Genomic DNA, 14765 nt, shown 5'->3' on the forward strand with positions numbered 1-14765 from the left:
TTACGTTATTCTGTTGCTATATAGTTCTAAATAGTTTTATGCACAAGGACTACAAAAACATATCTAACCAATCGGTAATTTTAGTACTGCCGATAGTTTTTGTCCACGAATAGACGGTGCGGACTCAGCCAGTTAGTTAGTTAGATTACAGTCAAGGACTACGAAACAACAAGACAAAGATCCTCATGCACGTTGTACTATTTGGTTTGAACAGTTCGAATCGTCCGAACGATCGTCACGTGTGCGTAGAAGTCGTTCCGGTAAATAGTTGACCGGAGAACTGACGGGATTTCCAGCCGTCGTTCAACCAATGCCGCTCTGACGACAAAAACCGATGAGCGTGGCTGGTTCTATCATCTGGCCGTCTGCCGTTTGTAGACTGGCAACAACATTAAGTTGCGAGAGAATTTGCACAACTACTGTAGCATAATGTGAACAATGTAAGCAATTTTACTCACGAGAACTGTCGCAAGTACTTGCTGCAGTTGTATCGCTGGTTGTTCTGAGAGTCAAGACGAATTCTGTTCACACACGACAGTGATGTCTCGGAAATTTTTATAATTGAAATTTTAATAGACGACACTGTTCTCCAGTTCTTGCAAACAACTGTCCGGCACTGGTTACGGCAGTGCTTGCCCCCGTTTACACTAGCGATTTTTACAATCGGACGCAAATCTTGCGCCATTTTTTGCCGGTATAAACGCGGTTCAATCGAGATTTGGATGTGAGAGTGATATCAAAACATAACATTACTTCCTTTGTTTTAACCTATGAACGTGTTGTGAGAAGCGATCGATCACAGGCCTCGGCCACGATACGAGAGGTAAGCGGTGGACGGTCAGCGCTAGATTGGGCGGGGACTTAAAGTGTAATGTTTGTGTTGTACATACAGAGAACACTCGACACTAGCCATGGCAGACGTGAGCATCAGGGCAGTACCACGATACAGAGTACTGTACATACAGAGAACACTCGACACTAGCCATGGCAGACGTGAGCATCAGGGCAGTACCACGATACAGAGTACTGTACATACAGAGAACACTCGACACTAGCCATGGCAGACGTGAGCATCTGGGCAGTACCACGATACAGAGTACTGTACATACAGAGAACACTCGACACTAGCCATGGCAGACGTGAGTATCTGGGCAGTACCACGATACGAGAGGTAAGCGGTGGACGGTCAGCGCTAGATTGGGCGGGGACTTAAAGTGTAATGTTTGTGTTGTACATACAGAGAACACTCGACACTAGCCATGGCAGACGTGAGCATCAGGGCAGTACCACGATACAGAGTACTGTACATACAGAGAACACTCGACACTAGCCATGGCAGACGTGAGTATCTGGGCAGTACCACGATACGAGAGGTAAGCGGTGGACGGTCAGCGCTAGATTGGGCGGGGACTTAAAGTGTAATGTTTGTGTTGTACATACAGAGAACACTCGACACTAGCCATGGCAGACGTGAGTATCTGGGCAGTACCACGATACGAGAGGTTAGCGGTGGACGGTCAGCGCTAGATTGGGCGGGGACTTAAAGTGTAATGTTTGTGTTGTACATACAGAGAACACTCGACACTAGCCATGGCAGACGTGAGCATCTGGGCAGTACCACGATACAGAGTACTGTACATACAGAGAACACTCGACACTAGCCATGGCAGACGTGAGTATCTGGGCAGTACCACGATACGAGAGGTAAGCGGTGGACGGTCAGAGCTAGATTGGGCGGGGACTTAAAGTGTAATGTTTGTGTTGTACATACAGAGAACACTCGACACTAGCCATGGCAGACGTGAGCATCTGGGCAGTACCACGATACGAGAGGTAAGCGGTGGACGGTCAGAGCTAGATTGGGCGGGGACTTAAAGTGTAATGTTTGTGTTGTACATACAGTGAACACTCGACACTAGCCATGGCAGACGTGAGCATCTGGGCAGTACCACGATACAGAGTACTGTACATACAGAGAACACTCGACACTAGCCATGGCAGACGTGAGCATCTGGGCAGTACCACGATACAGAGTACTGTACATACAGAGAACACTCGACACTAGCCATGGCAGACGTGAGCATCAGGGCAGTACCACGATACAGAGTACTGTACATACAGAGAACACTCGACACTAGCCATGGCAGACGTGAGTATCTGGGCAGTACCACGATACGAGAGGTAAGCGGTGGACGGTCAGAGCTAGATTGGGCGGGGACTTAAAGTGTAATGTTTGTGTTGTACATACAGAGAACACTCGACACTAGCCATGGCAGACGTGAGCATCTGGGCAGTACCACGATACGAGAGGTAAGCGGTGGACGGTCAGAGCTAGATTGGGCGGGGACTTAAAGTGTAATGTTTGTGTTGTACATACAGTGAACACTCGACACTAGCCATGGCAGACGTGAGCATCTGGGCAGTACCACGATACAGAGTACTGTACATACAGAGAACACTCGACACTAGCCATGGCAGACGTGAGCATCTGGGCAGTACCACGATACAGAGTACTGTACATACAGAGAACACTCGACACTAGCCATGGCAGACGTGAGCATCTGGGCAGTACCACGATACAGAGTACTGTACATACAGAGAACACTCGACACTAGCCATGGCAGACGTGAGCATCTGGGCAGTACCACGATACAGAGTACTGTACATACAGAGAACACTCGACACTAGCCATGGCAGACGTGAGTATCTGGGCAGTACCACGATACGAGAGGTAAGCGGTGGACGGTCAGCGCTAGATTGGGCGGGGACTTAAAGTGTAATGTTTGTGTTGTACATACAGAGAACACTCGACACTAGCCATGGCAGACGTGAGCATCAGGGCAGTACCACGATACAGAGTACTGTACATACAGAGAACACTCGACACTAGCCATGGCAGACGTGAGTATCTGGGCAGTACCACGATACGAGAGGTAAGCGGTGGACGGTCAGCGCTAGATTGGGCGGGGACTTAAAGTGTAATGTTTGTGTTGTACATACAGAGAACACTCGACACTAGCCATGGCAGACGTGAGTATCTGGGCAGTACCACGATACGAGAGGTTAGCGGTGGACGGTCAGCGCTAGATTGGGCGGGGACTTAAAGTGTAATGTTTGTGTTGTACATACAGAGAACACTCGACACTAGCCATGGCAGACGTGAGCATCTGGGCAGTACCACGATACAGAGTACTGTACATACAGAGAACACTCGACACTAGCCATGGCAGACGTGAGCATCTGGGCAGTACCACGATACAGAGTACTGTACATACAGAGAACACTCGACACTAGCCATGGCAGACGTGAGCATCAGGGCAGTACCACGATACAGAGTACTGTACATACAGAGAACACTCGACACTAGCCATGGCAGACGTGAGTATCTGGGCAGTACCACGATACGAGAGGTAAGCGGTGGACGGTCAGAGCTAGATTGGGCGGGGACTTAAAGTGTAATGTTTGTGTTGTACATACAGAGAACACTCGACACTAGCCATGGCAGACGTGAGTATCTGGGCAGTACCACGATACGAGAGGTAAGCGGTGGACGGTCAGCGCTAGATTGGGCGGGGACTTAAAGTGTAATGTTTGTGTTGTACATACAGAGAACACTCGACACTAGCCATGGCAGACGTGAGTATCTGGGCAGTACCACGATACGAGAGGTAAGCGGTGGACGGTCAGCGCTAGATTGGGCGGGGACTTAAAGTGTAATGTTTGTGTTGTACATACAGAGAACACTCGACACTAGCCATGGCAGACGTGAGTATCTGGGCAGTACCACGATACGAGAGGTTAGCGGTGGACGGTCAGCGCTAGATTGGGCGGGGACTTAAAGTGTAATGTTTGTGTTGTACATACAGAGAACACTCGACACTAGCCATGGCAGACGTGAGCATCTGGGCAGTACCACGATACAGAGTACTGTACATACAGAGAACACTCGACACTAGCCATGGCAGACGTGAGCATCTGGGCAGTACCACGATACAGAGTACTGTACATACAGAGAACACTCGACACTAGCCATGGCAGACGTGAGCATCAGGGCAGTACCACGATACAGAGTACTGTACATACAGAGAACACTCGACAATAGCCATGGCAGACGTGAGTATCTGGGCAGTACCACGATACGAGAGGTAAGCGGTGGACGGTCAGAGCTAGATTGGGCGGGGACTTTAAAGTGTAATGTTTTGTGTTGTACATACAGAGAACACTCGACACTAGCCATGGCAGACGTGAGTATCTGGGCAGTACCACGATACGAGAGGTAAGCGGTGGACGGTCAGCGCTAGATTGGGCGGGGACTTAAAGTGTAATGTTTGTGTTGTACATACAGAGAACACTCGACACTAGCCATGGCAGACGTGAGTATCTGGGTCAGTACCACGATACAGAGTACTGTACATACAGAGAACACTCGACACTAGCCATGGCAGACGTGAGTATCTGGGCAGTACCACGATACGAGAGGTAAGCGGTGGACGGTCAGAGCTAGATTGGGCGGGGACTTAAAGTGTAATGTTTGTGTTGTACATACAGAGAACACTCGACACTAGCCATGGCAGACGTGAGTATCTGGGCAGTACCACGATACGAGAGGTAAGCGGTGGACGGTCAGAGCTAGATTGGGCGGGGACTTAAAGTGTAATGTTTGTGTTGTACATACAGAGAACACTCGACACTAGCCATGGCAGACGTGAGTATCTGGGCAGTACCACGATACGAGTAAGCGGTGGACGGTCAGGGCGGGGACGTAAGAACACTCGACACTAGCCATGGCAGACGTGAGCATCTGGGCAGTACCACGATACAGAGTACTGTACATACAGAGAACACTCGACACTAGCCATGGCAGACGTGAGCATCAGGGCAGTACCACGATACAGAGTACTGTACATACAGAGAACACTCGACACTAGCCATGGCAGACGTGAGCATCAGGGCAGTACCACGATACAGAGTACTGTACATACAGAGAACACTCGACACTAGCCATGGCAGACGTGAGCATCAGGGCAGTACCACGATACAGAGTACTGTACATACAGAGAACACTCGACACTAGCCATGGCAGACGTGAGCATCAGGGCAGTACCACGATACAGAGTACTGTACATACAGAGAACACTCGACACTAGCCATGGCAGACGTGAGCATCAGGGCAGTACCACGATACAGAGTACTGTACATACAGAGAACACTCGACACTAGCCATGGCAGACGTGAGCATCAGGGCAGTACCACGATACAGAGTACTGTACATACAGAGAACACTCGACACTAGCCATGGCAGACGTGAGCATCAGGGCAGTACCACGATGGCGCTTATCTGCCGCCAATTATAGACATTAAATGTTTCTCCTGCCGCTCATCCCTCAGTCCATTCTGTCATGGCTGTGCAACAGGACGCAAACGCCCCTTTCTCGACGTTACTTGTTGTAACCTACCCACTACTTTCTTCTCCAAAAGTGATCTTATCAAGCTTTGCATAAATCCAACTGACATTAAAAAACTGGGCTGCACCTCTAATAATCAAACCGTCAAACATTGTATTATTCAACGAACCGAAGCCTGTTTATAACACTGTAAATTTAAGGCCTGTGCTATCTAACACACATTTTTCCAAAACACTATTTTCTCTAAAGAATAGGAGTTGGACAACTTCGTCCGGAGACCCCACTTCGGCGACTGAATAATACTTGAGTACAAAAAATCCCGTTTGTATCGCGGTTAATACCGCTTAAAGCGTACCACTCGTTTAGTGCCGAAATCAGAAACGATAGGTCGGCCGAATTTAATTGTCCAATCCATTGCTGCGTCTTTTTTGGAGGGGAGGGGCGGAGGCTTGCCGCGGCACAGGATAAACTCACTACACTAGTGGAGGTAACCTTAGATCAACCGGCGTCAGATGTAGCTCACGTACATTTATGTAGATCATTCACAATTTCAAGATCCACGTGGAGTAAAATATGTCGTTTCGTGGTTAATCAGTTCTTGATCCAAAAAGCTGTCAAATTATGTCTTAAGTTCTTGGAGACGGAAAAATTATTTATGAAAACCGGGAACATTTCAAAAATATGTCTCCCGGTCAGGTGGCCACCCTGGATAATAACAGTGGAAGAATTCACTGACCAGTGGAAAGAAGACCACTTTAGATAAGGAAACAATGAGTACCTAAATGTGCAATGAGGCCTCGTCCAAAAAATAAACCATATTGGAAAAATTTATTTTATTAACACTTAATACTATTTAATGAGTACCTAGTTTAAGGACAATACTATAAGAGTTGCCCCAGATATTTGGCTGAGAAAATGCGTTCGTCTCCCCATATCGACAACCGACCTGCGGCCTCAGTCTTACACTACCACATCTGCGTCTCAGATATCGAGTTTCATCGCCTACGACTGAACTTTATTCCGGCAGCTTGAACGTTTTGATGTTCTTTGTTCTCATCAATTCGACTTCAGAAAAAACAAATCCACTATCGATGCCATCACAAATTTAATCAAAACCGTTGTCGATGGACTGGAGAGACGGGAACATGTGCTAGGCAGATTCCTTGATCTGACCAAAGCATTCAACTGTGTACATCATGAGACATCATGTAGGTGTGTGGCGAAGGTCTCAAACTTGGTCATGTTTAACTTCAACAAGGTATTATTGGATTTAGATTCTTAGTTATTTGGAAGACATGGGTTCCAAACGAGGATTAGTGGATTTCTGTTAAGTATTCATACAATACATACAATAATAAACAAATATTTTTGTAATAATACTTACCATGTCTGTCTGTGGGTGTGGATTTATGGCCAAGCTTTGAGATGTAAATCAGCATAATTGAGACGTCAAGTGTTGAGTGTTGAGAACCGCCTTGCCGGCAGATCTGCTGTACGCTACATCTGACTATTGTTCCACACATATTTATGTTGATAATTTACTTTGACGGAAAACAATATTTTTATCCACAAAACTGTTTCATCCTATTGTATTTCCATCAGTATTTCAATTCAAAGATTAATATTGACACTGCAAGACAAGAACTCCCTACTATTAATGTACCTTGACAGAATACTCCGAGACACCTTCCCTCTACTCACCTGTGCACCATCAACAGTAATGTTGTCCTTTACTCAGGACATTATAACATTTTTGTTTTTGGGCTTTACGTTGTTTCATTGGTTTTCACGGCTTTCTGTTTTTAATTTTTCATACAATAAACTTAAATTAAAAGGAAAAAAGTACATGAGAGGAATCTGATGTTGAGGAATATTAAGATGTGAGGGAATCCCCACCTGCACATTGTAAGTTAGTTTAATTTACTTTGTACCATAGAGTAGAATTTTCAGCGGCAATTGGCCCATGATTGGCCGTTGGCTGTCCTAGTTGTCTGACCTTCTCACCTACCTCCGCCAGACTATATATAACTTAACATAATGCATAACTTGTCATCAATTGAGACTTTCAAAGTAACTTTTACATTATTTATTGCTTAATATATTGAATTGATGGGAACTTTTTATATTTTGATAAGTTTTGATATTTTTAACCAATATTTTATTTTTATTTTCAAACAATTTTAATGTAATGCTCGATTTTTTTATGAACTTTCTGTAATATTTTCACAATCTCCAGATCTCTGATACGTGAAACCATCACAGAAACCATAGGGTATCGGAAAATGTTCACGAGGTGAGTACCAAAATAGTTAGTATACCAACACAAGTTGAATCAAGTGGTGGCCAGGCAAGAGTTTTTAAGACACTACGAACTCGATGGATATAAATTTTTCAACTCCATCTTTTGGAGGGGAGTAATCAGTGTAGCCAACCTACACCACGCAAATGGCGCAACTGACATCTTGGGAAGAAGGTTTATCTCAACAGGCCTGGATATCGCCCTAATCCAGGAGCCTTGGATCAATAGAGGTTGCATCAGAGGACTGACGACTCAGGTAGGTAATCTCATATAAGATCGAACAATTGAAAGCCCAAGAACTTGTATTCTAACTTCAAAACTAATAACAGCCTTTCCGATTACAGATCTAATAACAAGAGATCTGGTGGTGGCTACAGTGAAGGTGGCTTCACTGCAAGGGGTCAGAAAGGTTACTATAGCCTCAGCCTACTTCCCCAACCCGTCAACAAGCTGCCCACCGAAATAAATAGAAAGACTATTGCAGAGCTGCAGAGACAGAGGTTCAGCCCTCATTCTCAGTTGCGACTGCAATGCTCACCATACGTATTGGGGAAGCACAAACATAAACAAGAGAGATGAGGAACTTCTACAGTTTATGTTTAGCAATGACCTAGTGTTAGAAAATAGAGGGTCAAGCCCAACCTTTATAACTAGAAATAGGAAAGAAGCCCTAGACATAACCCTATCTACAGGACTCAAAAACATAAATATAGTAAGGTGGCACGTCTCCAAGGAGGCCTCACTATCGGACCACTGTCCAATCAGGTTCGACATAGAGGAGATAGGGGAAAGATACGTGACCCACAGGGTTCCTAAATCTACCAACTGGAGAGGATACAGAGAGTCCCTAGTAGAAGAGTTGGAAGAAATAGGACCCTTCCAGAAAAATGAATTTGAATTAGAAAGGTCGGCACAAATAGTAGAGCAATCTATAATAAAGGCCTACGAGAAAAACTGCCCTCCCAGGCAAAACTGGTTGAAGAAGGATGTGCCGTGGTGGACTGGGAGGTTGGAAACATTAAGAAACAAAACGAGGAAATTATTAAAATGGGCAAAAAGGACAGACAATTGGCTCCCTTATCTACAGGCCCAAAATGAATATAAAGAAGAACTTAGAACGAATAAATGAAGAACCTGAAGGAATTTTGGTAAAAACATTAACAGTCTTCCTGAGGCATCCAGGCTTCAAAAAACTTTCCAAACGGAGCATACTAATCCTATGGGGACTCTAGTAAAGGACAATGGAGACCTAACAATGAACAGGAAGGAGACTTTAGAACTACTTCTGGAGACACACTTCCCGGGGGGTCACCTAACTCAAAATGAGGATACTTATTCTCTATTCAGGGGGGGATCCAGTCGTGAGGTGGCAAAAGCCAGACAGCAGTCTAACAGACTATTCACACATGAAAGAATTAAATGGGCTATAAGATCGTTTAAGCTATTTAAATCTCCTGGGGCGGATGGAGTTTTTCCAGCCCTTCTTCAAGAGGGGCTGGATATACTATTAAATACTCTTAGCATTCTGTTTAGAAGCAGTTTCGCCTTAGGATACATACCAAAGAACTGTAGGATAGCACTAGTGGTGTTTTTGCAGAAAAATGACAGGGATCCAACAAAACCCAGTTCATACTGACCCGTAAGCCTAACCTCGTTCATGGTGAAAACTATGGAGAAAATAATAAATAGACACATAAGGGACGTAATATACTGGAACACCCGCTTAGTCCCACACAACACACCTACATAGAAGGAAAATCAACCACCACTGCTCTCCACAGTTTAGTGAGAGAGGTGGAGAATACCTTCGAAAAAAAGGAAGCCCTACTCAGCGTCTTTATGGACATTGAAGGAGCTTTCGACCGAGTAGCATATCAATCCATGGAGACTGCGATGGAACGTTTTGGAGTTTCCTCAGATGTAGTCAAATGGATAGTAGCCCTCCTACAAAGCAGACAGGTGAAAGCTAAGTACGGGGACGAATCTGCCGCGATCACGGCCCAAAGAGGCTGCCCCCAGGGGGGAGTCTTGTCTCCTCTCCTGTGGGCGATGGTAGTGGATGATCTCCTAACCAAAGCAGAGAAGAGGGTAATAAGGCTACTATGTTATGCGGACGACCTAGTGCTTATGATTAAAGGAAAAAAACATAGGCAGGCTGGAACGCCTAATACAAACAGAACTTAACTTCATAAGTAACTGGTGTCATGGGAAAGGTCTACGGATCAACCCATCAAAAACAAATATGATTACCTTTACCAGGAAAAGAAAATTCCAGCTAGCAAAACCTGTCCTGGAGGGAATCAGCATTAACCAAACAAAGGAAGTGAAGTAAGTATCTGCGTTTAATCCTGGATGAAAAGCTCACTTGGAACTCCCATATTAGAAACAGGACATCCAAAGCAATAATGGCCCTTGGGGTCTGTAAGAGACTTTTTGGATTTAAATGGGGACTTAAAACCAAAATGATATATTGGATTTACAAAACCATAATAAAACCAATGGTCACATATGCTGCCTTAGTAAGGTGGCCGAAGGTAGAACAAACAACAGCTGCAAAAAGGCTACAGAGTCTTCAAAGGTTAGCTTGCTTAAGCATCACGGGAGCAATGAGCTCCTGCCCAACACTAGCAATGGAAGCGGTCCTGGGGTACACTCCTCTTGGCCAGGAGGTGATGAGAACAGCTGCGATGAGCGCAATGAAGCTTCTAGGAACAAAGGTAATAAATGCTACCTCCTTAGAAGGCCACATGAAGATATTGGAAAAATTTCCTGAGGCTGAAATGCTAACCAAAGTATCTGATACTATGGTTAAGAAATACTCCTTTGAAAAACCATATACGGTCTCTATCGGAAGTAGGAAGAAATGGATTAAAAAGGAGGCCTACCCTACAAAAGGAGTCCTGAAGTTTTTCACTGATGGTTCACTCCTAGACTCTAGGGCAGGATACGGAATACATGGACCTGGAGTCGACATGGCTGTGCCCCTAGGAAGACATGCCATGGTTTTTCAGGCGGAGTTCATGGTAATAGACTCATGTTCCAGAAGACTCACACAGTTGAGGACAAAAGGATTATCATACCTAATACTTTCTGATAGTCAGGCTGCACTGAAGGCACTGGATACCTGTCCGATTGATTCGAAAGCGGTCTGGGAATGCAGGAATGCTCTAGCAGAGCTGGCAACAAATAACAGAGTAACACTCTGTTGGGTACCGGGTCATGAAGGTATTCATGGGAATGAAAAAGCGGACATCCTCACCAAAAATGGAGCAGAATCCACATTGGTGGGGCCTGAGCCAGGTTGTGGGATAGCCTTCTCCAACATTAAAGCTCTGGTCAAAGATTGGGAAAAGAGGACAAGACACAAGAATTGGAGTAGAGCCTCAGGTTTAAGAATATCCAAAATGTTTATCTCTCCTTACGCAAAAGGGTGGACAGCTCTCTTAGACCAGAATAAGGAGGATATAAGACTGATATTAGGAATGTTGACAGGACATGGCCCTCTGAGGAATCACCTTTTGAAGGTAGGTCTTCAGTTAGAGCAGCGAATGTAGACTCTGTGGAGAGGAGGAGGAGTCAGCGGAGCACATTTGGTTGGATTGTAATCCCATCGTAGAGACTCGGAAAAGATACTTGGGAGCATATCTACTCAGCCCCAAGGACATTAGAGAACAGGAGCCCTTAAATCTGATTGGTTTTTGCAAAAGCCTCGGTCTTTGAGGGCACAAATTAAAGTAAGGGAGGTACAAAGGTCCTTTTAGGACTAAGTGCGGGGACACACTGTCCTCTTCCCTCAGGAAGAAAAAAAAAAATCAGTGTAGCCAACATGTCAAAAAATCCTTCTTGCCGAGAGAGCCTCAGTACACTCACTTTCTGGATATGCCTGGTACTTCCCACTTTTAAAATAACAATAGCATCTTTATTTCCAAATAAACCTTGTAACATATAAGCAACAAATCTTTGTAGACAAACAACCTTGTGACTAGAAGAACTGTTTTTAAGGTTTCAGTTGGTTTTTGAGTTTTCTTCTTGAATTTCTTGCAAGGCCTTCGTCACTAAATCTTGGATATCTTGAGGCAGGCTGTCATGTATATCTGAAAAGTAAAAAAAAACAACATTTTCTACAATGAAATTAAAATATTAAACTATTAAACTATTTACAATGATAGATTTGTTATGAACGAGGGCTATCCAGAAACTGGTACCTGTTTTTGTCATAAAGACAGAGGAATAAATATTAACATTTTTATTGGAAAGAGCATACTTTCCAATACTTCTCCACATAATCTCCCAGCAAATTTAGGCATTTTTCATAATGTATGACTAGTTTTTGTACTGAGATACGTAGTCACACGTTGTTTAAGTTCTTCATTGCTGTCAAATATTTTTCACGCCAGAAAGTCTAAGCTCCGTAAAGAGATGAAAATCCGAAGGGACCAAGTCCGGGCTATAAAAATTGCTGCAAAAGTTGTGTTATCGCAGCTGCACGAGGTCTGGCATTGTCATCAACGAGAATAGACAATAGATAATATGCTTTATTAACAATATCAAGACACGTTAGAGTCAAACAGTTTTTACAAGTAAATTCTATTATTAAATGAGAGGTCTAATTAAGATTCATCATTCCATAAGAACTCGAGTGTGTAGTATGCGTGATCTTGCAGCCAACACTGTAGGTTTCTCTTTATAGATCCTGGGTTGTCTTTCAGATGATCTGGTAGCTTGTTGAACAGTTTCATTCCTGTATATGATGGTTTCTTCTCTAACAATGCTGTTCTATGGACTGGTACAGTGTAATCCCCTGCTTGTCTAGTGTAATGACAGTGTAGATCTCTTTGTTTTGGAAGATCCTTAGTTATGCAGTAAAGTATGGTTTCTAGGATGTAAATGGATGTTATTGTCAATATTTTCCAGTTTTTTAAATGTTTCTGCAGCTCTCTCTAGGTCCTATTCTAGCCATTAACCTTATTGCTTTTATCTGCATTACCAGAACTCTGTAGAAATTGCCACCTGAAGAAGCACCCCAGACTGCTTTTCCATAACGAAGGTGGGTTTTGAATAACGCGTGATATGCTACTATTGTGGATCATGAATACTAGTTGTCTTGGTTCTCTTTTATACAAACAATGCTGAGTTAGCTCCTGGCAGAGGCTATCTATATGGTTTTTCCAGCACTGTTCTTGTCACCTGTAGACACAGAATGACGCCTGTAGACAATAGACCTCACCGATTTTGTATTGCTCGCCATAATTTTTTTTCTGTTTTAAAACACACATTAGCATTAATTGTCTCCACGAGCCATGAAGTCAATAAGTAGTACACCTCGTTGAGCCCAGAAATGGATGTCATGTGTTTCCTGGTGGACACAACTATCTAGAATATTTTTGGTTTGGTTGTTGAATGAGCACGATGCCACTCCATTGACTGTCATACTCTCAGGTGATGCATAACAAACCCATGTCCAACCCAGTAATGATGCGATTCACCAAAAAGTCTCCTTCATCGGAATCATCAGTGCTGCAGCCATAGGCTTGTTTTGGTGCTCATCTGTAAGCATGCAAGGAACCCACCTTGCACAGATTTTTTAATAATGCACATGGTCTTTGACAATTTGATGAACAATTGTTATAGACACATTAGGAAAATGTTCACAGACACAGAGTGTTCATCAATGTGACACGCCGAGCGTTCTTCACGCACTCGTCTACTGAGCTCAACAGATGGTCTCCCTGAACACTTCTAGTCACATGTATCATCACGCAATGACAAGTGACTACTGACGTGGTCTGACCCTGCCCTGCGGTCACACAACACAGGCAATGCTATTATCACGCAACGACAAGCCACTGACGTGGTCTAACCCTGCCCTGCGGTCACACAACACAGGCAATGCTATTATCACGCAACGACAAGCCACTGACGTGGTCTGACCCTGCCCTGCGGTCACACAACACAGTCAATGCTATTATCAAGCAACGACAAGCCACTGACGTGGTCTGACCCTGCCCTGCGGTCACACAACACAGGCAATGCTATTATCACGCAACGACAAGCCACTACTGACGCGGTCTGACCCTGCCCTTGCGCTTCATGCGGTGCTAACGGGTACTACTTTCTGGATGACCCCCGTATCATTAGTATAAATTATTATATATTATTCATTATATAACTGAATTCTACAATTTTATTCAATCTTGTGGTAACCATGAAGTTTTGTTTGACTCGCTAGGTACAATAAAGCGTACTCACTGATAAAAACAATTTCAGAAGTGTTATAACTATGTAGTACATGTTAAACCAATCATAAGCCCACTAATTGTTAATAAGGTTTAGTTGTAGACAGTTCCAAATTCAAATTACCTGTCTAATAAAAATTAGAAGGACAATGAAGTACCTCAGTAATGAAGTAACTTATCAGAAGAGGACAGGAAGGTAAAGACGGAAACGGGAATAAAATTTGATATGGATATAATTGAGCTTGCTCGGTCTGCAGAACTAAGGTTTGTTAGTCCTAAACAGATGTGTGGGGGGTGAAAAGAGAGGAACCCTATGTTCTCTACCTCTACCGACCAGACAAAACGGGTACAAGCTAGTGGTTCTAGTTGTGTGGGTGGTGAGGAGAGAGGAACCCTATTTTCTCTACCTCTACCGACCAGACAAAACCGGGTACAAGCTAGTGGTTCTAGTTGTGTGGGTGGTGAGGAGAGAGGAACCCTATGTTCTCTACCTCTACCGACCAGACAAAACGGGTACAAGCTAGTGGTTCTAGTTGTGTGGGTGGTGAGGAGAGAGGAACCCTATGTTCTCTACCTCTACCGACCAGACAAAACGGGTACAAGCTAGTGGTTCTAGTTGTGTGGGTGGTGAGGAGAGAGGAACCCTATGTTCTCTACCTCTACCGACCAGACAAAACGGGTACAAGCTAGTGGTTCTAGTTATGTGGGTGGTGAGGAGAGAGGAACCTTATGTTCTCTACCTCTACCGACCAGACAAAACGGGTACAAGCTAGTGGTTCTAGTTATGTGGGTGGTGAGGAGAGAGGAACCCTATGTTCTCTACCT

The 14765-nt window shown here is 44.3% G+C and overlaps 1 protein-coding gene across 2 annotated transcripts in view; it reads right to left on the reverse strand.

Annotated features, from left to right (window-relative positions):
• Window positions 1-11601: 11601 nt before the first annotated feature.
• Window positions 11602-14765, reverse strand: part of LOC124360918 (coiled-coil domain-containing protein 149) — a 58045-nt gene continuing 54881 nt past the window's right edge. For both annotated transcript variants that reach the window (XM_046814919.1, XM_046814918.1), the window contains one exon: window positions 11602-11798. In XM_046814919.1, the coding sequence (XP_046670875.1) occupies window positions 11710-11798 (89 nt within the window). In that variant the 3' untranslated portion in view covers window positions 11602-11709. The remainder of the gene's footprint in view (window positions 11799-14765) is intronic.

Source organism: Homalodisca vitripennis, chromosome 4 (assembly GCF_021130785.1).
Source record: "Homalodisca vitripennis isolate AUS2020 chromosome 4, UT_GWSS_2.1, whole genome shotgun sequence".
NCBI lineage: Eukaryota > Metazoa > Arthropoda > Insecta > Hemiptera > Cicadellidae > Homalodisca > Homalodisca vitripennis.